General features: G+C 37.7%; 2 protein-coding genes, 1 long non-coding RNA gene and 1 other non-coding gene across 16 annotated transcripts in view; 2 read left to right on the top strand and 2 right to left on the bottom strand.

Annotated features, from left to right (window-relative positions):
- The window catches only part of EcR (Ecdysone receptor), a 116,834-nt gene that overhangs the window by 53,854 nt on the left and 36,909 nt on the right, over window positions 1–26,071 (bottom strand). For 2 of the 13 annotated variants that reach the window (XM_089470950.1, XM_089470951.1), the window contains exon 1: window positions 5,764–7,081. The exons of the other annotated variants lie outside the window; for them this stretch is intronic. The gene's annotated coding sequence lies outside the window, so the exon portion shown is untranslated. Of the gene's footprint in view, window positions 1–5,763; window positions 7,082–26,071 lie in introns of those variants that run through there. 13 annotated transcript variants of the gene reach the window in all.
- Window positions 7,011–8,344, top strand: LOC149268865 (uncharacterized). Its single transcript, XR_016270428.1, has 2 exons — window positions 7,011–7,974; window positions 8,036–8,344. It is a non-coding gene; the product is annotated as an uncharacterized LOC149268865 (long non-coding RNA).
- LOC108616697 (uncharacterized) lies at window positions 16,947–18,299 on the top strand. The gene is made up of 3 exons (XM_018012105.2): window positions 16,947–17,333; window positions 17,476–18,126; window positions 18,189–18,299. The coding sequence occupies exons 1-3, from the start codon at window positions 17,225–17,227 to the stop codon at window positions 18,197–18,199; spliced, it is 771 nt and encodes a 256-aa protein (XP_017867594.1). The 5' UTR covers window positions 16,947–17,224; the 3' UTR covers window positions 18,200–18,299.
- Window positions 24,658–24,730, bottom strand: TRNAK-CUU (transfer RNA lysine (anticodon CUU)). Its single transcript has one exon. It is a non-coding gene; the product is annotated as a tRNA-Lys (tRNA).

Genomic DNA, 26,071 nt, shown 5'->3' with positions numbered 1-26,071 from the left:
CAGGCTTGATTTATATTTAACTTCCATATCGGCCTCATATATAATCCATCAATATCTGATCTCGCCTCTATCGAACTTAGCTCAATTCACGTGTCACGACAGCTCAGTTTCGTCCGCTGCGAATCGACCTTGAGTTCTAGGTCTCTTTTAATTTTTTGTTTGGTTTTCATCTCGTATGTCAGCTATGCCTAATATGTATTTAGTGAGCTGCTAAACAACAAATATTATAATCAATTCATTGAAATACAATATTGATCAACTTCAAATTGTGAGTCATTAAAAGATCAGGTTTGTCGAGCTGAGGTCGTTAGCTTTTTGAGGGAGGGCAACTAACCAAAGGGTTTTTCGTAAGTCAAGGAAAAGCTTAACAGAATCCATTGCGAATTGCGAATCGAAAAGTCTTTCAAGCAAAGCTTAAGTTGCAACTCGAATTGCTTGCTATGATAGAGATGAACTAGCTAATTAGATCTCATAAATCAGTTGGCATAACTTATTATCTCGCAGCCTGAGCATGTATTTATAGCACATGCGCACAGATTTTCATTTGCAGCGATGGAAAACAGTGGAAAGTCTGTGGTAATTGTCTGCGAAAGTGTTGACAGCCATGTTTCATTTACTTTTTTCTTTGCTTCTTCTCTGAAATTTTGCTTATTTTTATATGGATTGAGCAATGTGAAAGCGTTGCAATGAAACTCGTTTCAAGCGCCGTTTTTATGGCAAGACTTTGCTAATTAATGCCACACACACACACACACACACATACACACAGATAGGCAGAAACACAGATGCAACAGAAGTTGCTCTGGTTTTTCCAGAGTTCGATAAAAGAGCTGCAGACACAAACGCTGCGCGCTCTACACAATGCATATGTCCAGACAGAGAGAACCCAAAGAGCGAGAGAGAGGGAGAGAGAGGCAGTCACAGGAAATATCAGAAGCGAGCAACGGACAAGATAAGACCCACAATGCAGATAATGAAGGGAACCTGTTTGATGCGCCTCGCAATTGTTGAAATTGATTCCTCTGTTTGCCTTTTAAGGGTGGTTCGCAGATAAAATCTGGCTGAACCTGTGCATGACTCATGACCCAGTCATAGCCAGAGTCACTCACTCGCTCACTCAGTCAGTCAGTCAGTCAGTCAGTATTAATGCTGCGACAACTAGAAATTGATTTATTGATTGAACTCCGGGCATGAACCTGCATCAGGTGTCGCATTGTTTACGCTCCACACAATGCAGGTCAATTGCCAAGCGGCGCCAGCAAGAAATTTTGTTGTCTCTTTTCCTTTTCGTGAAGCGGTTCAAGGTCTGCTAGGAATGAGTGCAATATGGATGTAATACTATATAGTCTCCTTCATTGTATGTCCCACAAATATTATATAATTTCAGAGCTTACGTATAAATCTGCATAATCGTAAATAGCAAGCTGTTTTATAGTAAGTTTATAGTAGCAACCGAATTAAAAAATTGTATTTGCATTTTTAGAAAATACATAAACAATTGTAGCAGCTTTATAGTAATTGTGTAGTAACAATATGGAGATCTGATGCAATATTATTTCTAATTTGGATTTGGACTTTGAGCTTTATTGTAATTTTATAGTAAGTTTATGGTAAATTTATAGTAACAGCCATATCCAGGATATTCGAAAGCATTGCAATTGAGACTTAGATAACTTTGATTTGCTATCATTTTTATAGCGACATTATATACCTCAACTTTGTCATCAATCGCAGCTTTATTTACATTAAACTTATAGTAACAGTGATAATCGAAAGTCATTGAGTTTATGTGCTATAATGTTTATAGCGACTTTTATATAGCTCAAATTTGTCATCCATTGTATTTTGGCGGCGCCTTAAATATATTATCTGCTGAAACTTTCGATGAATCTTGCTATAGCTTTGTATAGCAACTATGAAATAATTCAAACTGCTAATGAATCTTGCTATAAATTATATAGCTCGTATAAAATAATCAACATTTGGCGCTTAAAAAAGAATCTTCTGCCAAAGTTGTCAATGAATCTTGCTATAAATTGTATAGTAAGTATGAAATAACCAACATCTGGCGCTAAAACTGGCAATGAATCTTGCTATACAGTTTATAGCAAGTATGAATAAAACAATATTTGACTGCCCAGCCAACAGGCAGTTGCCGTAGCACTTATAGCAAGTCGTCTTTGGGCATGGAAATGCGCAAGAACATAAAGACACTAACTGCCCAAGGGATCGGTCCGTTGAGCAAGCCCACACATTAGGCACACACACACACATGAACACTCGGCAAATACTTATGATAATCGTAGACAACCAACTCATAGATGAGTTGATAGAGGCGCAGAAGTGCGTATGTGTGTGCAGCACAATCGGAAGGCGGGCCCATTAAAACCAGAAGCTTGACAATGCATGTGAAGAGCTCAGAGCGAAGCACGAAACATGAAACACTTTGGAATGTGCGCCTAGAGCGAATCACATATTTAAATTGATATACATATAGATACATGAGCGCGCGTTCATATGTATAGTATGTATATATCCATATATATATATATATACATATATGTATTTGCATAAAATGGCATTAAAATTTGCCATTTAGCCAACTTTAATGTACCATAAAACAAACAGCAACGAGGCAAAGTAACTTTTTTTATAGCTGCAAAGGCAGAAGAAAATAGAAAATAGAAAATAGAAAAGAGAGACAGGTTGCCAGCAGACCCTGAAAGTGGATCTTTTTCAGCGGGCAGGCGAGTCCAGAGGGGGCGCCTCTTCTAGCTGCGACAGCCAAATTAATTGCGCCCAGTCCCAACTAATGCGAGTTGGTTAATGTGGCTTTCTGGCTCGTTAGGCGCCTGGAATTAGGCAATGCTAGACCAGGCGGGCACATTCTTCTCAATTTTTCTGTTGCAAATGGAAAAAAAACGACACTTTAACTAAATAAAAAGCTGCACCTGACGAAAGGATAAACAAAGTTAATAATAAAATAAATAATAAATACTTCGCTCACGTGTTATGCGAGCTTTACTTCAGAGTTCCGGTTCCCTCCCCTTATTTGGGCATGAAATCGAAGGCGCATAAATCGAAATGTCTGATAGCTCGTTCACATGAAATAAATGAGCTATTATCACATTTTCAGCAGATCTGAAATGCAGGGATTAATTTAAACAGGCTGTCCACATAGATCCCACATTTATTTACTCTATTTGAAGGCCGTAATGCAATTAGTTGTATACTTTTCTTCAAGTGTATTTGACATCGAAATAGAGGCCACTGCGAAGAGACGCAAAACATTGTTGGCAAAACAGCAACAACAATAATAACAACAACAACAAAAAGTAGCGACACGCGCAAAGCCGCCCAAAACAATTAGTGCGGAATCGCGTTCATCATCATCATTATCAGCATCATCATGGCCATTGCCATCGTCATCACGAACGTCATCATCAGCATTTACTTCATTTGGCTGTGGTGTCCTGCAGAGCTTGTGGTATTATTGATAGGTCGCCAATGCCTTTCATTTCTGTAGTTGTTGTTGTTGTCGTTGTTGTTGTTATTGTTGTTGTTGTTGCTTGTGACGTTTGATACGCGTGCTCTCCAGGTTGAATCATATTACATCGTCATTGCGGATGGACAGAAGAAGCAGCCGCAACAACAAGTTAAACATAAACATATATGTGTGGGTATATATAGATATTAATTGCTGTATATAATCTATATATATTACCACGAACCAGAGTCAAGAGCTAACACCAATCAGCAAAAGTTGATTTCAAAATTTGTTGCTTATATAATAATGAGTGTATAAACTTTTGCTGGCTGTGACAAGCATATCAATTTGCATATAGCAGATAGATAGAGCGAAGGGTTCCTAGATAGTAGTTTGTTCTCTTGTCTCTCTCTTTAGGATAAAATATAATTGGTTTACAAAAAAATTAAATTCATTACGATTCATAAGGATTATTATCTATACAGATTATAGATTTATTAACTTTATTAATTTTAGTTCTAGTCTATATAAAAACTAAGAATTCGCTTTTTGGAGACTGAGAATTCGATGGGTATGAGTGTAAGAACTCTGGGAATTATAAAACTCTTCTCTTCTTTTTTTTTTCTTTCGTTAGTTTGTTTATGTGTTGACTTAACAATCTTATGTCGATTTCTAGGGATTGTAAACCGTATAACTGACAAATGTCGATTCAACTCACGCAAAAGTTGTTCAAGAGTATTTCGCTTAAAATTCTCAATTGGACTCAGCTAAAATTGAAGTTGTCCCAGTTGGAGTATTTTTTAAATAAATTTGAATTGGCTCAAGATCAAATCAAGACCATCTTCACTGACCATTCAGCAGAATAAAATTCCACTTTTCCTTAACCCAGCAAGCTCCAGGATTTCTCCTATAAAAATAAAATCGAAGTTTGAATATTTCAAATCGGCTCACGTTACAAATCAGGCGAATTTGCCTAATTCCAATCCACTTGGTGGATAATCACTTTGGGCCTCTCAGCAAAGTTAGCCAAGGCAACACACACACACACACACACAAAATCAGAATGAATAGAAGAAGAAGAATGGGCTCGCCACTTGAAAAGTCAATAAGCAGCACAATTTATTTGTATAATTCGGTTGTTCGATGCCAATTACATGTGCCAAGTGCTCAAAAATCCACTTCTCTGTACATACATATATCCAAATGTATCTCAAGTGTGTGTGTATGTGTGTGTGTATAAATTTACATTTCAGCAAATGCGCTTTAATTGGCCGTCTGTCAGTTGTCATGACAATAATTAATGTATTACCAATTTATGGCCAGAAACATGTGTATCTTCTGCGTGCCTACAGCAAAAGTATCTGCAGATACAAATGTATCTGCGCTGTGATGTGATGTGCTGTGCTGTGCTGTGCTGTGCTGTGCTGTGCTGCGTGTGTATCTTGGCATAGAAATGGCTTCACGCTGGTTCTTATTTTTCACTTGACCAAGTTTTTGAGCAAATTTTCTTTTTTCTTCTTCTTCTGTTCTTTTCTGGGCCGGACGCAAAGGAAATGCGTAGCTTGTTTTCTCAAGCGCATCGCGTGTATCTCAAACTCAATCTCAATCTGTGTCTGATTGAATGGTTGACAGGTCAAATGTAAATAATCAAATTCGCATAAAAAATAAATAAACAAGTGTCGAGCAGATGACAGCCTAATTCACATTCAGATACATCCATCCACAATTCATGGGTGGGCGGGACAGCCAAAGAGAGGGGAGACGGATGAATACTTAACTATTCCAGGCAGACATCTATCTATATCTACGTATATCTCTGTGAATTCCCAATAACTTGTTATACTGAATCTAAAGCATATTCCTATAACATGATCATATCTCTTCTTATATCTATATCGGTGTATTCCCTATAACTTGTAATGTATTTCGGAGTTTCTGTTTATGCAAGTCTATTCCTGAGCACTCTATATCTTTTTATAGATGTATATCTAAATCTCTATATTCTTTATAGATGAATATATATTATTATTAATATTAAAGAGCTTCTGTATTTTCCTTTCTATATGGTAATCAAATAAACAACATTTTGGATTTAATATAAACTCAAAATTAAATTAAAAGAAACTCGAATTTTTCCGTTTTCATTTTTTTTAATTTGTATTTTTCACCATACGATATTCTCAGTTTTTCTTTTCAACTCTTCCAATTTTCTTTGCAACGAGTTCGCACGCACAAACAGTTCGAATTTCATCGTTCTTTGATTCCTTCCAACTTACCGTTAGCATCTATGAAACGCGTGTAATCGGCTACTAATCCATACAAATCGTTATCCATTTACAAAGGTATAGATTAAGCACAGAGAGTAGGATATTTATTTATTTAATATTTTCCTTTTTTTCTTTGCAATTGCTGTTGTTGTGTTTCTTTCGCACTCTTTGCACTATAATTCTTATAGATTTTATGCACTGTACACTTTACGCTCGTATTTCACTTCACTTAATTTCATTTCGTATTTTTATTTGCTTTGGGGCACTTTTGGCAACTGTTTCAACTGCGACACTCAGTCGGGCAGTTAGTCAACCAATCAATCAATCAGTCAATCGATCAGGCATTCACTCAGTCAGTCAGTCAGTCGTACAGCCGTAGTGGGTGCGCGCTGTAGACGCCAGGACATGCCAGACAATGCAGACAGACAAACTGCAGACGCTAGTCTGACGTCGTCGTCGCCGTCGCCGTCGAAGTCGCAGTCGCCGTTTAACACGCCGCTGTTGCTCTTCCTATTTGTTGCGTTTGGCTCCCCTTCTCTTCTCTTCTTTGGGTTGATTACGTAGCGCAGCCGACGTCGCTGTATGATAAACGTTGCGGCGCTGCCGCTGCGGCTGTTGTTGATGTTTGATAGTTCTTGTTGTAGGTGTGTGTGTGCGTCTCTGAGTGTGAGTGTGTGTGTCCCTCTCTCCGTTTGTGTGCTGTGGTGGTGTGTTTGCTTTCACTGTAAAATGTTTAGATTCATGTGCGTTTTTATTTACACATTTTGTCTCATTGCTGTTGTTGTTGTTGTTTTTCTGTATATTCCTTTTTCTATTCTATTTTATTTTTATTTTCTTTTTATTTTGGCTTGTTGCTATTTTAAAGCATGCCGCATGCAGCGGCTATTAGAGGCAGATTTTCAATTCATATACATATATATATGTATAAATATATAAAACTGTTGCACGTCAGACTGTTTTCTTTTTTCAGCTACAATGCATTTGCACTTTGTTTTATCTAAATATATTTTTTTTCAATTGCACTTGTGTTTAACAATTTGTATTTATTTTGTTTTGTTTTGTACAGCATAAATTTGATTTACTACTTTGTTTCAACGCGTGTTATATTTAAGAGTTTCGGTTCAACCGTTATGCTTCATTAATAATATTTTTTTATTTAATCAATTATTTTATTTATTTTTTATTTTTTATTCAAAAGCAAACCGCAAAAAAACACAACGAGCGAACGAGCGAACGGGAGAACGAACCGTTAACGACAAAGTCCAAACAAATACTAAATGTAAAGTCCAAACAAATACTAAATGTTATTGCTCTGTTAAATTGGAAATGATGAAGTACGGCAAACTCACCACGAAACCCACCACCGACACTGCAAGAGAGAGAGGGAGAGCGAGAGTAAGAGCGTACGCCGCGACGTCGACAGCAACCCACACCAGAGCACCGTTCGCTCTGACGTGCGCTCACTAGAAGTCGAAAACGGAATCAGCGCTAAAGTTAAATGTGAAGCGCAGTGCACACACGCATAAATATTTTACGCTCTTGCACACACACCAACACGCGCAGTAACGAGTGGCTTGAATGAAAATACCGATGCAATCGCACACTGCTCTTTACATTGCCTCTCCGGCATGTACACACACAGCCATAAATAGACGCTCACACACACTACTCACACAGGCCGCGCTCTTTCCCCCTCCATTCGGTGTACACCCACACTCAAAACCATGAGGCGTGTCTGCGTTTGTGTGCGTGCGAGTGCCATCATCGCTTTCCTTTATATTTGCCTCCTTTTAGTTTCTGTTTTCTTTTTATTTTCGTGGATTTTCCTGTGTGTGAGTGTGTGTATGTTCGTCTGTGAGTGTTTGTGTTTGTGTCTGTTAGCTCTGCTGCTGCTGCTGCTGCTGCTGCTGCTGCTGTATGGTGGCGTCGTCGTCGGGTGCACAAGTGCAAATTCACACGTACATTCGAAATGTGTTCGCACAGTGGCACAAAAACGATTAGTACGAACATTGCCAGACGCTGACAGCCGCCAGAGACAAGGGCAAACCCGAAGTTGGGAAGTTGTTCGTTGCAGCGGAGACGTTGGAATTTTCTAGTACAAATGCACTTGCATTATATTGTATGTACATATGTATGCATATCATTATGTATGTGTGTGTAGATAACTATTTACATACTATGCATGGAAATGAATGGAAATGGAAATTTGTAAACAAGCAAGTGAGAGCTAGGAAAATTTAGTGTTAATTTGCTTTTTATATATTTTTTTCTTTCGTTACAGAGAAACTGAAGAACTTTTATGCAAACGCATTTGGGTATACAGAGATAATCTTTAGTTGATGAGCGATAAATCTCTAGCGAAAAAACTACTTATAAGGTTCCATTAATGTTATTCAAGCCAAAACATTTATTAGTAAGTGTAAATAGGTTAAAAATAATGAAACGAACAATCGTACGTCAAGAGATATTTGCAAATCTGCAGATCATAAAATATATTATAATATTATCTCAAAGCACAAAAGGAAAATTTCTTATATTTCAGAAAGTTATCTAAATGAATATTCTCAATACATTTAATTTAAGAATCAAATAGTTTGTCGTATTCGCCGCCTCTTTCTCTCTCCCTCTCTCTGTCTCTCATTTTCGTTTTCTTTGGTTTTTACGGTATGTTTTACGTAAGGCGCTACCTTAATATGTACGTATCTTATCTCATTGGTTTTATCTAAATGCACATATTTTTCGAGACATAAAAGTCCCAAAATCATTCAGAAATCCAATTTGTCTGAATTAAAAAATACTAAGGTCTACAAATAAGTATGTATATATATTTACTAAATATTTACCCAATATTCGTCTAGATAACAATATTTTGAAAATGAATGGAAAAGTGCATGTCGAAGCTAATCAAATCAATTTGTAATAAACTAGTACAGCAATATGATCTGCCTGGAAATGTACATGTTAAATTAAATATACTTGATATCGGTCAAATCCAAATCTACGAAATCAAGTACAAGCTTTGCCTTGAAGTAAATCGCAGAACCAATTCGAATTCGAATACAAATACGAGAAAATAAACATGAAAACAAATTCGAATGCGAGTATCTGTATCTAGAAGTACGTGTGTAAAGCGACGACGTGCTGAGACGTAATTGATGAAAGGCAAAGATCTACAGCGCAAACACTGAACAACAAAAATAATAACAACAACAATGGGAAAAAACTCAACTAAAGCAGTCTACGAACGCAACGGCGACAGCGACGTCGACGCCGACATATGAAATTGCACATTTCAAATACAATGTGGTTAAAAAGTAAGCGCAGAGGCAAACAAACAGAGATACAGAGATACCGATAGAAGGGTCGGATTGGGGGAGGTAGAGAGCAAAGGGGAGCAGCAGATAATTGTAGACAGTCAGACACAGTCTGTCTGCATATATGTATGCATGTGTGTGTATGCGTGTGTGTGTTGAGTTAACGCTGGGCAAGTTCAAGTGTAGAATGCAATAGAGCGCTGCAAGCAGCAGCAACAACGACATCAAGAGAGCGAGAGACACGAAGAGAGAGGGAGAGCGACAGCGCAAAGAGCGAAAGCGTCTACTCATACGCATAGAAAAAAGCCGGCAAACGGCAAGGGCAACAGAGGCAGAGAGAGCGCGACTGCTAGCGAGCGAGGGAGCTGCAGCTTGGGGAAATGCTCTGCCGTCTGTGGTGAATTCGGCGTTTAGCAGTATTTCATTTTGGGGGTTGGCTAGACACATTGAACCACAAAAGTTCAAGATGAAAACACAAAATATCAACAATGACAGCTGAGTATGAATTGCGGTGTGGAGAGGGGGACACATCGCATTCTCTCTCACTCACTCGTCGCTCCCTCTCTCTTTCTGGCGTCATCTCTCTCTCTGTCCGCCTCTCTCTCTTTCTCTTTCTCTCTCTGGATGAGTATGGTTATGCATATGTGTGTGTGAATCCACTGCCTTGGCCGACTGCCAAACGTTCAGTAGTACACTGGAGCAATTTGGGTGTGAATGCAACTGCGAGTGCCTGTGTGCCTGTGTGTGTGTGTGTGTGTGTGTGTCTGAGTGTTAGTGTGAGTATGAGTGGGTGCCTGCATGTGCTTGGTAGGGCGTGTTGGGCGTCACGGCTACCATTTGTTGGGGTAGTTCGCTGACGGCAAATAGCAAGAAACAAAGTAGCAGACACAGTCGCAGTCTCAGTCTCAGTCTCAGTCGCAGTCGCTGCCAACAAATACACACACACATATATACACACTAGCCCAGCCTGCTAGAAAAGAAGCAGAAAACTTGTCTACGCCGCGGTGTCATACAAGCTGCTAAATTTATGCGAAGACACACAAATCTACTGAACGAGCGACCGACAATGCAGTCAGCTTCACTGCTGCTGCGCTGCTGGCGTCGCGTTGTCAGTGTGTTTGTTGTGTTGTGTTATCCATGGGCGCTCGCTCAGAAGGCGCTCTCCATCTATATCTCTCGCTCTCTTTCTCTCTCTTGCTCATAACTGCATAGAGCCCATGCACATAAAAATCATAATAATTTGTTGATTTTCCTTTGCCCGGTTCGCCTTGTTCGGAGGGGTTTCGCTTTGCTCCGTCTCTGAGTGCGAGCGAGAGGCACTATGGCAAAGTCAGGTTTAATGTCGTTCAGTGGCGCGCGCGGCATTCGCAGTTGAGGCAGGCAGCGGCCGTCGAGCAGTAAGGGAATAAGCGAGATGGGGGACATGGGGCTGGGGAGGGCCTCCAAACTGGGGCTGCCACTGATTGTGGGCAGAGTGACAACATGAACAACAAGAATTGACAACGACAACAACAACAACAACAGGGACAGAGAGAAGTTGTCGAAGCGCTAACAGCAGCATTTGGCATTATGAAAACTATTTAAGCCATTTCATGGAAATACTTTCATAATGCAGGAATAGTTCAGGGTTCTACAATAATTACGATGATAAATGCAAATCAGTCTAATTCGATTCCACGTGAGAAAGTCGTTCTACCTATCAAATGAGCGAAATTAATAAATTATTCAATTTAAAAAGATTCATCAATATAGGTAGCCGTATACTGTAGCGAAGTGCAGATTAATATTTAGATAAATTTATCAAATGCAAAATAATCGATTACTCTAAATCGATTATACTTTTCACATAGCAAATGCGAAAATAAATGCATTATCGAAAATATAAATTATTATTTATGATCGATCACAAATGCATTAAGAAAGTTAATTCAGTAAGTTGTGCACAGTATTCGCTTATAGGAACTATCGTTTAGCAAAGTACAGATACATATTTCAATAAATCCATTAATCGGCAAATTATCGCTAATTCATTAAAGGCTCATACATATAGCAAGATGGGTATCCATTACAGCAAAGCATTCGATCTCTACATATCAATTGTGCACAATAGCTAAATTAATCGATTAACTTTGATCGATAATTTAATACGGCATTCAGTAAGTCGTACATATAAGAATTATCTGTTAGCTTAACACAGATGTAGACAAATTTATATGTAGACAAATTTATCAAATATATAATTATCGATAAGTCATATAGAAAGAGGTTTAGTACATTTTACTTATCGGATGTGTTGATGAATGGATAAGGATAGGCAAATATCGATGGCGATAAGGGGATCTGAGGACTGTAATAGGTAAACTGCCTAGGTACTCTTTAAGTTTAACTTTACAGCTTTCCCTACATTTTCCATTAGCATATTGGAAGCTATACCAAATATATCAACGATAACGCCATAAACGGTAATTGGACTTTTGTCATTGACAGCGCCAACTGCAAATGCATTTGTCGTTCGGTTATCAGTGAAATATTTTAGAGCGGGGGCGCGGGTCGGGTTTTAGGGGGTTCGGCATAGTCGGTGGGGTCAACTGCAATTGACCGCCAGTTAGGAAACTTTGTTTGTCGCTTCGATTCACTTTGTTTCGTTTCGTTTCGTTTTGTTTCGCTTATTTCAAATTCCAATTTTTATGTGCGTGCATTTTTCACTTAAATAAATTTTATGTTGGCTTTTGCCTTCTGCCTTCGCCACCCCAACCCCCCTGCCGACTCCCTCTGCTTCGGCTTGTTTTTTTTTTTTATTTTCTTTTATTGCATATTGACATTTCAATTGCTTTTTATCAGCGCAATTTATTTTCATGTCTTTTTATGGCTGTCTTCTGATTGCTGCAGCCAGAACAACGCGCCACAGAGAAGTGCAGAGTAGCAGCACTAGGTTGGTCGAGTTTCAATATGGGTTCCACATGGAGCTTAACTTAAACTATCTTGTCTTACATATCTTACTTTATCTATGCACACACTTACTCAAATGCGACAGCTCAACTGCGGCAACTCACCTGCAAAGAACAAAGATAGAGAATGTGATTAGTTAACCGTGATTCAAAGATATTTTTAGTTATATTGAACATGTTTCTATATAGATGTAGATCTTTATAATATAGATGTAAGACTTAAAGCACCCGTAATAATATTTTCTCTTATCAGCTACCCCTATCGATTATTCGATTCGATGGATTCTTCGCGGTAATCGAAGCTCCTTACATTTCTTCTTTAAGACATACGTATATATATTTATATATAGACTATAGTGATGTGTCTTTCTCGCTCTTTCGTTGTCCCACTCACTTTTTTATGTTCACTGTTTCCCTGTCTCTCTCTCTACTTCTCTATGTCTCTCGTTGTCTCTTTTTATCGTCTCTCTTTCCCTCTCTCTCTGTCCTTCTCTCTCTATCACACTCTCCCTTTCTCTCTCTCTCTCTCTCTCTCTCTCTCTCTCTCTCGTTGTTTCTGTATATGTTTTACCTCTCTCCCAATCTCTCTCTCTCTCGCTCCCGCTTACATACTCTCTTTCTCTCCCCCCTTTCTTTCTCTTCCCTGTCACTTATTCTCTTTCTTTTCTCTCTCTCTTTTCTTCTCTCTCACTTTCATACTCTGTCTCTCTCTATGATATTTTCCCTCTCTGCCTCTCCCACTCATGTTATTTCTGCCTCTCTCTCCCGCTCTCACTTCGTATCTCTATACCTTTCTCCCTCTGTCTGAAAACTTCATTATTCGTGCACGTTTTTCATGTCAAAGCGCCGAGTTAAATGCAAAATGCAAATACAAATTGAAAATTGCTACACTCAACGAGACGACACTCGACGAGCTGTCCACAAAAAAGGCAGAAGATAACATAATAATAATAATATCCATTCAGCCACATAGCTAAGTACACTAAATATGTTCTGGGCAGGGGCGTAAGCAAAGCATCTAAAAAAGGGATTTTCGAGAATACATTAATATATTGGTGATAGGTCTTTCTACCATCTAATAATTCATTAAATTAAAGGTCGAATGCAAATACAGCCAATATGTGAATGAGTTGTCATTTTTTGTAAAATCTCAAGAATACGCATGCTCATTATTTGAATACTTCCTCAAAATTATTGGGCAATTAGAAAAAGCCATACGCAGTATCGCCAAGAGTTTTCCTATATAAGTGAACATATACGTATATTCATTTGCGGGCATTTTAACATATCGTTAAATAAACAAAATTGCGATTAAGTTGAAATATCCATTGCTAGAAGGGTTCCGAGAATCTGGAGACTCCTCGACTAGAGCTTTCTTACTAGTTAGTAAATAATTTAATGCCATTCTCAAAAGGACTCAATATTCAAATGAATTATTCTGCAGTTTCCTATAGGGCACGAACCACCTTGACAGGGGTAATAAAGCTCCTGCTCGGTCTGAGTTTGATTTGGGTGGAAACGGACGGCAAACGAAGCCACGAACATGGTGGGCGTGGCACCTCCACACTGTTATCGACAGCAGAGCATACATATATCACCTGCGCCACCTGTGCCACTTGTTGCAGCTCTCATTTTAAATGCATTCGCTGCAGGCTGCAGACAGACAGACAGACTCGTGTGTTTGCACATCCTTTGACAGTTGAGCCCTGTTGGGACTGGCATTGGATTACAGGATCTGCTGTTGGGACACGCAGCAACACGCGCTGTCCCCCGCCCACCTAGCCCTGCCACTACCCTCTCCTTGCACGCCCTCTGGCTTGGCTCAAGGCCCTTTTTGCTTTGCTGGTCAAAATGGCGACGCAGTTTCGCTTGACTATGGAGCGCGAGGGGGTGGCGGAGGAGGGGGTAGGGAGGAGTAGATTCTGTGCGGCAAGGGCAACTGAAACAGCACCGCACTTGCCTGCACATGCCACACGCAATCTGTGTCGCATTAACCACGTGCCACGCCCATCATCCAACGCCAGCACCGCCCACTTGTCATTCGCTACTCCCCATCCGATTGCTGTGCTGCATGTAAATTATTTTTAAATACCACAAATATTTAAGCAGCTGCACAAGTTGAAGTTCCAGCTCGAACGCATTCAATTTGTGCGCTCCTTAATAAGCAAATACGCGCCTCAAAATAAATATACTCTATATAGGTAAATGAACCTTAATAAATTTAAATTGTGTATAAAGATAGTGATTTTTCTCTGTCCGATCCAACGCTCGAAAAATTCAGTTTTGGCTTCAATTTTAAGCTAGAGGCTAGAGGCTAGAGATTCCTATGATCAATGAATGCACAATTGAAGAGCATTCCAAATCAGAGCTAACCGTCTGAGGGTACCAATCTCGGAGCCCTTAAGAGATATATACTATAAAATTGTGAAAAGTCCCTCCATTCCCGACATAGTTGACATGATCTAAAGCTTGGGTCCCAGAGTGTACTAGAGTGACCGAATGTTTCTATTGATTGATACCAAAAGCTTGGAGAGCAAAAAGCCGAAGAAATCTATATCTTTTTGCGTTCGATGTTTTAAAGATAGAGACAGTTAAGCTACTGCACCCCCTCTCCACTGACTTTAAGAGTTTTTCTTTTGACTTTACATTTAAACCGGTAAATCAGGGTAGAAATGTTTTGTGAAAATGTTGGCGACTCGTAAAAATGGAGTGCCAAGTCCCTCAAAAGGTATATATATTCATAATAAGAATAATAAGAATTACTTCTCCGTCAGAAGATCCCATACGAACTAGAAACTATAAAATTGTAAAAAGTCTCTACCTCTTCCACGCGCATATCCAGTTTGTTGAAAAAATCAATAGCTATTCTCGCTTTAATATTATCGATTAAAAACCTTTGCATTTACTTTAAAGTCTGAAAATGTTGCATTTAGTTCAATGTATATTTTATGCAACTTTAATTTGTACTGTATTTTGGTTGCAGGCCCAAATCAAATCGATCATAAATGTCTTTTCTCATATTTAGATTTTGTAGATCACGCACCTATGATGGTGCAGATGTGCTGAAGAAGGTGCGTAGAACGATTGAAAGTACAAACATAACATGGCGGTGCTGGTAGAGTCTCTGTCCACAGGTCCTGCGATGTTGGGCTTTGATTATTTGATATCTTTATGCTATGGAGTTTATTGCAAACTGCAAGTCGGAAGGTTTTGGGGGAACTTTTTGTTGGGCACCCTAGGCACGACTAGAGCTTCTTCACGTATTACTCCTTTTTGTTGTGCTTAAGAGTATGCAAATATTCTCCGAAATACATATAAAAACCAGAGTATTGTGCATATATGCATTTATATGGATATCTGTATAGGTATACCGAAAACTGACAACCGTATCTCAGGCAGAACCTGTATGAATGTGTGTGTGTCTGTGCGTGAATAAATACAAATATATAAGTGTGCTCAGATTCACACTCATTTAGTTGCGCCCGCCAGTTCAATGAACGACTTGTCGACTGCGGTTATTACTCATTTTGGCGTTTTTGTATGGCGCAGAGTTTTTACCTAATTAAATCAACAAAGCGCTGGAAAAACCACACACACACATACACCACAATGCAGATACACACCCTCACACACATCCCGTTAATGAGTCTAAAACAAAACCTTTTCATAATCAAATGCAATTATAAAGCCAAAGCCCAAAAAAATGAATCAAATTTAACTATATCATAACAGAGCAATACCAAATTCCAAAAAAGTCCTCAAAGGACTCTTAATGGACTGAAAGGCTTATGCGGTGGTACTGGCAGTGCTAGTGGTGCTGGTGGTGATGTCGAGTTGTCTGCTAAAATATATCACAGCTTCAAGCTCAAATTTATCACAATGAAAGTTTAGACAAGTGCGAAATTTGTTTTCATACTTCTCTTTCTTCTTCTTTAGTCCCATTTTAATTGACTTGGGACATGTTGGCGACGCTCTGGTGGTATATGCTTATAATACTCTATGATTTGAATAAATAGGTTATGCGTTGTTCATATGTATTCCCAAATCAATTGAAACAATTAAATAAATAAAAATTGCTCGAAAGATAGTAATTAATAGTAATTATTATAATTTTTGAGTTTTTGGTTTACTTGATATTTTTTCCGCTTGTGTTTTACAATAAATATTCAAACTGTAGAATAATATACATATGTATATTTTCATTATTTTAAATTTTTCTAATATTTAGAAACTATAAATTGAAATTACAGTGTATTTGCAAATAAGCTAATTTATTTGTTTGCTAATGCCCTCCGTTATATTTAGCTAATACCAGCTAGTGAGCTGTAAATTCTAACTGCTAGACACGCCAGAGCCAAACTTGCGGAGGAAGTTGATGACGTCTGTCTGTGGGGATAATGTGACTTTACAAAATAGAAGTAAATTAGCGCGACAAGCCGTTAATTAGCCCAACTGATAAATAAAAATCCAAAGAGTGGAAGGAAAATTGCGGATGATGATATTGAGAAAATGAGGAAAATGTCTTAGAACCTATAGGAATATGACTTAATGCAAAGCTAAATAACGCAATGGAACTGGTCGTGCAATCGGTCGCAACCGATTATAATACTTATTCACATCAAGAAACATTTAAATATTTTCGGTAGAGTGTCGAAGCTATACGGAATATACAGCTATTTTCAATTTATGTTGAAGTTCTAAATTTAAAAATATTGGGGAGAGTTCAGGCCGAAGACTGGATGCAACCCAAATATGCCTACAATTTTAAATTGCATCCATAGAAGAGATGAAAAGTAATTTTTATATTCATTTTTCCTAATTTAGAGTTTACAAGATACAGAACTTCCCATTTACAGAATAGATATACATAAAAGTAGTTGAAAACAATTTTGATAAATTAATTTTATTTAAGAGAAGTTTACTGTTCTATACACATTCTTGATAAAGGTTTCTAACACTTCTTAAAAACGAAATAAGCCACGACTTAATTGTTCTCATTTTCATAATCCAAAATTTGTTTCAATATCTGGTTTTCAATTATTTTGTTTCTGCTCGAAAACATGCCAAGTCGCCTTTAAGTGGGCCTTGCCAGTAGATCACAAGACAAAATTCTAAAAGTTACATAACTCTAATAACTCCAATAAACCAAAAGAAATTCCAGCAAATCGTTTTTACGACCGAACAAAGCAGAGCGAAACCCCTCTAGAAATGAGAGGCTTTGCAAACTGGATAATCTGCTTGGGCCTGTCCCTTTTAATATGGACCATCTTTTACTACTCACAGATGATGGCTGACCAAGAGGAAGCAGAGCAAATGGGTAAGTTCGAGAAAATGGCAATAGAAAACTTGTGATCAAAGCAGCCGTATCATGAGTTCATAATCCCCAAATGTTAAACAACAACTGACTTTCACACGTGACACAACAATGAACTATAATATGGATACGAACAATACATTAGATGAGGAACTGCAGGATGCGTTCGCGGACACTTGCAAGGGCAGCTCCATTGATGTATACTTACATTTCTTTTGGATCTTCGCATGCATCTACGCGCTGTCCAAGTTTACGGAGCTGTCGGAACGCTACTTGAGCGCGAAGATCGCATCGAAGGAGCGCAGCTCTGATATGCGCATCCTGAACGAGGAATGGGAGAAGACGCTCAAGCTATACGAACTGGATAAGAAGCAATTGGACGCTCAGCTGCAGGCGCTACGCGAAAAAAATGGAGGCTTGGAGCAATCGATGCGAGATCTACGGGATTGCAATTTGCATTTGATCAGTGAGAACTTCATGCGTACTGTGCTGCAGGATCAACAGATTCAGGGCTTGGCTCAGCGTGTTCAGGATCAACAGCCCTCGAATATCTATATAACAAATCGACATATTCACCTGACCCGACAGGTCTTTCTCAACGATGGGCAGGTTGACCTCGATCGTCAGTTGCGCAACGTGGGCGGACAGGAGCAATCGTTAAACGTCTGGGTTCAATACCTCAAGATGCGCAAATGCTACATGGGGCCCATAGCTGACCCGAAGTTGGTGCTGAACAACTATACGGAGCATATGATGCCCATTGTCATGACGACCGAGCAATTGGCCAAATTGCAGGGTATGTTTCGAATAAGAATTCTCTAGAGACTATTCAGAACAATTCGCGTTTATTTCTTTCAGGCATGATTTAACTTATCTTTGTGACAGTTCTGTTCGTCTTTTGATATCCGGGGAAATGGAACACGTGGGATATCACCAAAGTTCAATAAAAAAAAAAAAAAAAAAAAAAAACTGCAGAAATTTTACCCACTGCAATTATGTTGAGATAAACAAAAGAAGACTTTCGTACTGTTCATAAAAAAAAGAAAAAGGTTTGTATATATATATACATATAGAGATATCCATTCACGTATATACATATTTATAATAACGCTTCTTCGCAGTATAAAAAACTTTACGAAATGTTTGCACCTCTCACTTGGGACGTCCCACCTATTCTTATGCTAAAAATGAACAATCAGCGATTCGACAGGTCTTCCAGTCAGGTGTTACAGATTTATTTGCGATCAAACTATATATGTTTGCAAACATTTTGAATGGTATATTAGTGCATTATGTAATAAGTATAGTAATTAAATGAATCAACGATTAATTATGGAACTCGAAGAGCTCAGCATTTACTGGTTTTCTTTTTGGGAGCTTCTATTTGCCGATTTAGATCTGGAACGGTGGGAAAATAAATATTATGGACTGTAAGCCAGCATATGCTGAATAATACCATATGTTATCAGTCCTTGGGATAATCATCTTGATTGTTTCAATATAACTGCTGTAATTTATTTATGAAAACTTTCTAAACTTAAGATCGAAAGAAACTTAATTTTATATATTTTACCAACTTCCAATTTATTTACACCAAATTGAAAAAGTTTTTCAAATTTATAAACCACATTTAACTGAAAAGTCAAAGCTAAGGATGATTATATTTTAGTAAGCTTTTCAGTTTTATATGGTTGCCAATTCCATATAAATTGGCGGGGATGAGGGGAGCGGCCAGAAAGCGGAACGATGACGTTTCACGCCGATGACTTATCAATGGCAGTGTGCCTGCCCAGCCCGTTCCCACAGTCCCACCCGCCCACCATCCCATGCTCTCCGTCAGTTTCTTACGCGCTGTTCTCAGTTATTCGCTTTATTCACGCTGGGGTCAGTGGCAGTTATCGCTGCAATTTTGTAATCAGTCGACGGCTCAAGGTTAACAACAAACCATCTCCTGCTCCCACAGTGCCCCCTCTCTCTCTCACTCTCTTCCACACACACACATATATATATATTGAATGTCCCCATGTTTGTATTTGCTTTTCTCTTTTTGCATTTGCATATACACATATACATTTGTCGTTATTTTCGTACTTTTCCCTGTTTTTTTTTTTTTTTTTTTTTTCAGTGTATTTCACTTTTGATTTGATTTTACTTTTATTGTATTTCGTTTCTTTTTTCCAATTTTTTGTGACTTTTTTCTGGGTCATTTGCCAGTCTGGCTGTCGGGTAATTTTTTGTTTCATATTTCTTTTTGTAGACATTTTTGTTAATTTAGATTTATTGCTATTTAAATGCACTTCCATTGTATGTATGCAGTCTCAGTTGACGATTTCTTCAAACATTTTATGGCTATTTATTTTGTATTCTTTATTGGGAGAGTAATTTCAGGGTATAACACTTCTGTTAAATGTATGTATATATCTTATATCTATTCGTCCGTCCATCCGTCTATCCGTATGTGAATAGAGCACATACAGATTCGAGCCTATTTCCATAAATCGATAACTATTCTAGTTTTAATATGATCGATAAAAGCCAAGATCAAAATTCCATTGTAAAATTATATCTCCTGCTGGTGCTAGAGTCTAACAATTAAACTTCATTGAATGAATTATGGATATCATTGTATAATTTCGCCAAGATCAGTTGCAAACATACCCAATATGTGAAATGGTTTTGAATTTTTACTAAATTGACAAATATTTAATAGGTCTAGTCATGTCCCTCTGTACGTCCAAGCGCGTGTAATTCAGTACCCATAATAATATATTGGGGGTACGGTACTTTAGTGGTCCCTTTATACTCATATGTCTCTTCAATTATCAGTTACCTAAGATACTTTTACTTGACTCAAGTCTTTGCATTGGGGCTGCTCTCAAAATAGTTCTAATATTAGCTGAGATGTATCTTTATCACACATCCATTAATAGCTGCGCTTAATATGGTTTCATTGTTTGCCAACACTGGGCCACAGCTTACTCCCTGAAGCACTTTGGCACATTGCGTCGCACAATTATTCATTACACTCCACACTTTCTGGGTCACAGTTAACAATGTCAACAACGTCATTCGGCTTGCCACCCGCATTCGCCCACACATATATCTAAATATACATATGTGTACATATATATATATAGAGCCGAAAGCTTTGCACTTAGTAGTTTTAATTGTTTTCCTCGACATTGTTGACACCCGCTCGCCCCTAGCACCGCCTGTTAGCAACCCCCTCCCTTCACTCCCTTCACTCCACTGCTCTCGACAGGCGCTTACATAAAGCCAGATATGACGCCGTACCTTGAATGGTTTTCAGCCATGCTCTACGTCAATATCAATTGCATACTAAATTCAAATTATTTATAGAGATAAAAAGATATTCAAGTCCCCCTCCTCCGCCAACATCATTTTCGACCACACCCACAACAGACTCTTTACAGAATTGATACTGCGACGCACTTTGCACTATTTTTATTTGCATAGATAATTTGTTTACGCATCCGGAAATAGCCCATGAACAGATGAGAATCAAATTGAAGAGCGCAGAACAGAATCGAATAGAATAGAGCACAAACCTCCACGTAGACTGGCACACTAACCCCAAGAAAAGTGGGATACACAGGCGTGCTGTTGTCATTGGCCCCATTTCACTGATAGATAAAATAGTTTATCAAGGTTGCGTGCAAAAAAAAAACAAAAAAATTTTTCGCCTAACATAAACCAAACAAGTAAACAAAAACTATAGTCGACTAAGAGATACACTGCGACCCATCCGATCTGTAGTTTTCTACCAACAAATTATATTACATTTTCTAGCTCCCCTAATAATTACTTTCTTAATGAGATAAATTGTACAGTTATATAAATATATGTTCGATTATATCACAAGCTGATTTAACATATACCAAGTTAACTTCAAGTTGATCACAACAAAGTTCCAGATATAGATATAGATATAATATTTTCACAGACTTTTTCAAATTCGTACGTATTTTCGATATGCCCCACATAAAAAGTGTTTATCGCACATGGCGAAACGCAACATTAATTGAAAACGACCTTGAGATAATGACCTCATTTATGCAGATAACTGTGTTTGTGCTCGAGTCAAATTCTTTGCGTAGCTGCTGAATGAACCAGGAAGCGGGCCAATAACAATATAAAAGAAATTAGCTATTTATATGGGACTAAAAAACCACAACAATAAAATAGGCAAATGCAAAAGAGAAGAAACATGTGCGCTAAATAATATTTCATATGGTATTTCAAGCAAGCAAGAATATTCCAGTATCCCGACGTATCTGGGTTTTTGAAAATTCATGAGCTTATTAAATTTCGATTCGACAACAATCAGGTTCTGCGTCATTCGAAATCGCAGCGAAATTAAATACCATGTTTTAAGAAAGAAAGATATTAACTCTCAAACCGTCTATTCTCGTACCGCATTGCACGACTTGAGCTGGTAGAATAACATCTATCAGAATATTAAAGTAACGCCTGACAATTCAAACTAAATTCAAATAGTTTCCAATTTTAACAAAAAATGTGGTTGCTGTACGGGAACTTAAGAAGAGTTAAGTCTCTAGACTTATCTCGTAGTCCTGATAAAGAATATATATTTATAAAAATCTATGTGGTCTATCCCGCCTCTTTTTGCCTGTTACGAATCCATTATACCGGCATTTCCCATTTTCATAGGCTTTACGGTTTAGCAACCCGTTTTCAGTAGGTAACCTTGTACTTCAGGTTATATATCTTAGTAGTGTATATATATATATATATATATATATATATATAGCTGATAAAAAGTGCATGTTTATTGAAGCATTAAACGGTTCGCATATTAAACAGCTGCGTAAATTTCTGAGAAAGGGGGAAGTGAAGGGGAAACAAAGTGGAGATCAACGATAATAAAATTCTGTTAGCAAGAACAACCAGTTTTAAATTTTCGATATTTGCAATAAGAAATCACTCGATGTACAGAAAGAAAAGAAAGCAAATTGTGAAGCCGAATGCGAAATTGAGACAAATAAATCAGCATTTGCGAACAGCATCATAAAAATTCAATAAACCCAACTTCTGAAATACAGCCGAAAAATTGTCAATTAGTGCAGCGGGTTCAATAACTTCGCCGTGGAATATCTAAACAGCTGACAGATCCTCATGCGTCATATGACAAAGCAGAGAATGTAAAGAAAGAGAAACGCAAGAAATGCCAAGAAACATTGAACTTGAAATTTAACATAGAAATTTTTTAATAAACAACAAAAATGCTGTCAGCGATAAGAAACGTTCAACAAATGGTTAATAGCTTAGGAAAGGAAATAAAAAACGAATAATGCAACAAAAAGAAGACATTGGAATACCCTGATGAATATTATAAGCATTTATTTATATGCCCCATTAACTTTATGCTCAAGTTCTGAACTAATTAAAGATTGTTATTAAAATTTATATGATAGTTTTTTTTTTCGAGTCTTTGTGTATGTGGTCTGGGTATCCCAAGCTTTTTTTTTTCGAGCCTTGGTGTATGTGGTCTGGGTATCTACAGGTTATTTCAATCACTATGATGTTGAGCATATCCATATTACAGAACATTTTTATACGCTGAAGCCATAGAAAATTGCTAATCAGGGTTTGTGGAAATCTATATAACAGACAAAAGGACGCCCTATATTATCGATAAAAATCGATCAGTTGACTTCGTATTGAGGTTTTACTTTTATATACCTCAAGGATTACAGACTTTAAGAGTAGCATTACTTTCTTAGCACATATTACATATATCCTTCAACTCAATTCTTCATATCAAGTTCAGAATACAATTAAAAAGATGATCTTTTTTGGCTACACATCTCAAGTATTTGAGTATATTATTACTGGGTATATAACAGGTATTTTTGTTTATAGGTCAATGTGCTATTTTATGCCTGAGTCGGGTATATAACAAAAAAAAAAGTAAGAAATAAAATGAAATAAAGCAAATGTTGCCTAAGCCTCCACCATCGAACATCGAGCGTTGACACCTTCTTCCAGCAGGCAAAATATCCTAAACAATACATAACCGAATCGCAAACACAGTTCATTCACAGACGGGAGAACAGATGCGGACAAATGGGTCGATTAGCCAGATAAGGGCTTAAGAGATATGCCTAAAAGTCGATGAGACGGTGTCGCAATGACAGAACAAAAGTGAAAAAAAAAAAAAACAACAATATGAATAAAGTGAATAGCGAGCCCAACGAAATGTTTATTTACCCAAAAATTAGGGTCAGGGCTAGAGGCAAATGACGACAGCACACAGACAGGCCAGAGGGACGAAGAGATGGGACAGAGTGAGACAGACAATATTTGAGTGCTTTCTTATCCGCCTGTCTGGCTTTGCTATTGTGTACACTGTTGTATTTATGTGTGTGTTTGTTTCTTTTCTGTGTCATGCGAAAGCGAAAATATTTTATACATATATTCATACATATTGAGTTAACTGCCCCTCCACCGCCCCACCCACTTTCAACAAGAGTCGTTCATGAGTCTCAATTCTAATTTCATTTAAATGCTGTCCGAAAGCGCAAACACGCTCTCTCGTTGTCTCTATCTCTATCCTTCACACGCGCGATTCAACCCGCTGCATGTAGCTGTCCTTGTCTTGCGCCAGACACACAAAACATCCGAAACTCGAAAAAATAACAAAATTGCAGCCCGCCGGCCATTTTGTTTTTTATTTTTTTTTTTCGGCGATTTCATTTTGCCATTGTTCTGTTGCTGTTGTTGTTGTTTTCGTTGTCGTTGACGTGCTGTCTACTGCTTCTCGCGCCTTCGCTTTGACGCCCCCACCAGCAGCTCACAAGCCCCCTGCTTGCCCGTCACACCCCCAGCACAAAGAAGTCGACGTCGCGCCGTCGTCGATTTTTCTGTTGTTGTTCTCTAAAGCGCATAAACGTGTCGGTGTCAGTCTTGCTGCTGTTTTTTTTTTTACTTGTTCGATTTGTGCACATATTTGCAGTATACTCAATATATTGTCGTCTGCTTTTTGAAAATATATGTCATATATACATATGTACGAATAAACACAATTATTACAATTTTCTTCTTTCAGGCCTACACGTATACATTTGTATTTAAATACTATATATCCATATACATATATAATATATATTATATACTTAATTCATATTTATTAAAATATTCTATGAAATTGATTTATTAAAGCTTTTACAATTACCAGAAACTAAAAATAATCTAATAGCTCAATTTATTCTAAGAGTAATGAAAAAAAAAATAAATAAATAAATAAATTATTTAAAAAATTAAATAAATAAAAAAAATATACGCTCGCCCAACGTGGGGCTCGAACCCACGACCCTGAGATTAAGAGTCTCATGCTCTACCGACTGAGCTAGCCGGGCACTTGCCTAGGGGGATGACAAGACATTACTTGTACTCAGATCGAAATCTATTCACTGAAACAACTATATTAGCAACGCATGGAATATGCTAAAAATAAAATTTAAATAAAATTACAAATATATATAAAGAAAAACGAGCAACGTTAATGTAAACAAAGACGCAGATGCTTGCGATGAGTTGTGGCCTTTATAGATAGCTGTCCGAATTGGTGCCACTCTGCGTATGCGTAATTTGGTGTTCTTTCGAATTCAGGTCAAAGTAATTAGTAGTTCCTCAATCAATATGGTGTCGCTCATTACCTGATTGCCTACAGCACTTTGCTCACCTGCTGCTGATTAGCAATACGCAGCCCAATTGTAGCAGTAGATTATCTTTCCAACTGCTTATAGAACAACAAGCACTCCCCGAGCAGCACAACTACAATTCCCTGAGCACTGCCTCTGAAATGCATTTGTAGTTGCATTGTAGTTGCATTTTAATTGGCCTCTTCCATGTGCTTTAATCAGTTTTCGTTGGATTTTATAATTTCATTGTGCATTTCATTCATACAAACGTAATGGCACTATTCACTATTCGTCTCTCGCTCGCTCACTCGTTCGCTCGTTCGCCTGCTCTTCGCATAGAAACTACAAACAGCAACAACTATTCATAGATTTCTATTTCATTTCACCCTGACCCACCGCAACAGTTTTCATGTGTACCCCTTTTTGCAGTCGACGTCGACGTCGACGTCGTTGGCAGCGGCGTCAACGACTGCAGCGACAGAAGCACCAACAACTATTTATGGCATTTTTTCTGGCTGCTTTCTTTTCTATTTCACGCCAGCTCGTCTGTGTATATTTATATATATGTGTGCGTGTGTTAGTTGTTATTTTGTTGCTCTTGATTTAGTTTATTATTATTAGGTATTTGCTGCTTTTATACAGGGTATTTATTGCGCAAGTATTATATTCACTTTTTCATTTAGAATAATAAATAATAATCTACAAGTTTTTTATTTTTTTAATAATATTCTTGTGTAAATATTGGTGAGTATTAAAATATTTCTTTTGAGTTTTGCTTTTTTAAAGTTTAACTGAAATTTATATAAAATTTGAAGTTTAATCACGTAATATTTTGATCTAATAGTTTAGAATCGTATTATTTTATTTTTAAAAGAAAAATGATAGCATATATATAATATTATTTGTTATTTTGTTTTTGGCTTACTAAGATCGGAAAAATTAAATTCTTTGGGTAAAATTCAAAAAGGGTTTTCACAAAACTTATAGGGTATTTTGCAATGCGCGTACTTCTATAACACTATTTTGGCTTACTAAGATCGGAAAAATTAAATTCTT

Source organism: Drosophila arizonae, chromosome 5 (assembly GCF_054131065.1).
Source record: "Drosophila arizonae isolate 15081-1271.41 chromosome 5, UAZ_ARI_1.0, whole genome shotgun sequence".
Taxonomy (NCBI): Eukaryota; Metazoa; Arthropoda; class Insecta; order Diptera; family Drosophilidae; genus Drosophila; species Drosophila arizonae.
The sequence above is the reverse complement of the archived record's forward strand: the minus strand, read 5'-3'. Positions and strand labels throughout refer to the sequence as shown.

Excerpts from the sequence above, each read along its gene's own strand:
- LOC108616697 (XM_018012105.2), top strand. The coding sequence starts at position 17,225 with ATGAGAGGCTTTGCAAACTGGATAATCTGCTTGGGCCTGTCCCTTTTA. Across the intron at positions 17,334-17,475 it reads AGAGGAAGCAGAGCAAATGG|ATGAGGAACTGCAGGATGCG; the intron begins GTAAGTTCGAGA and ends ACAATACATTAG.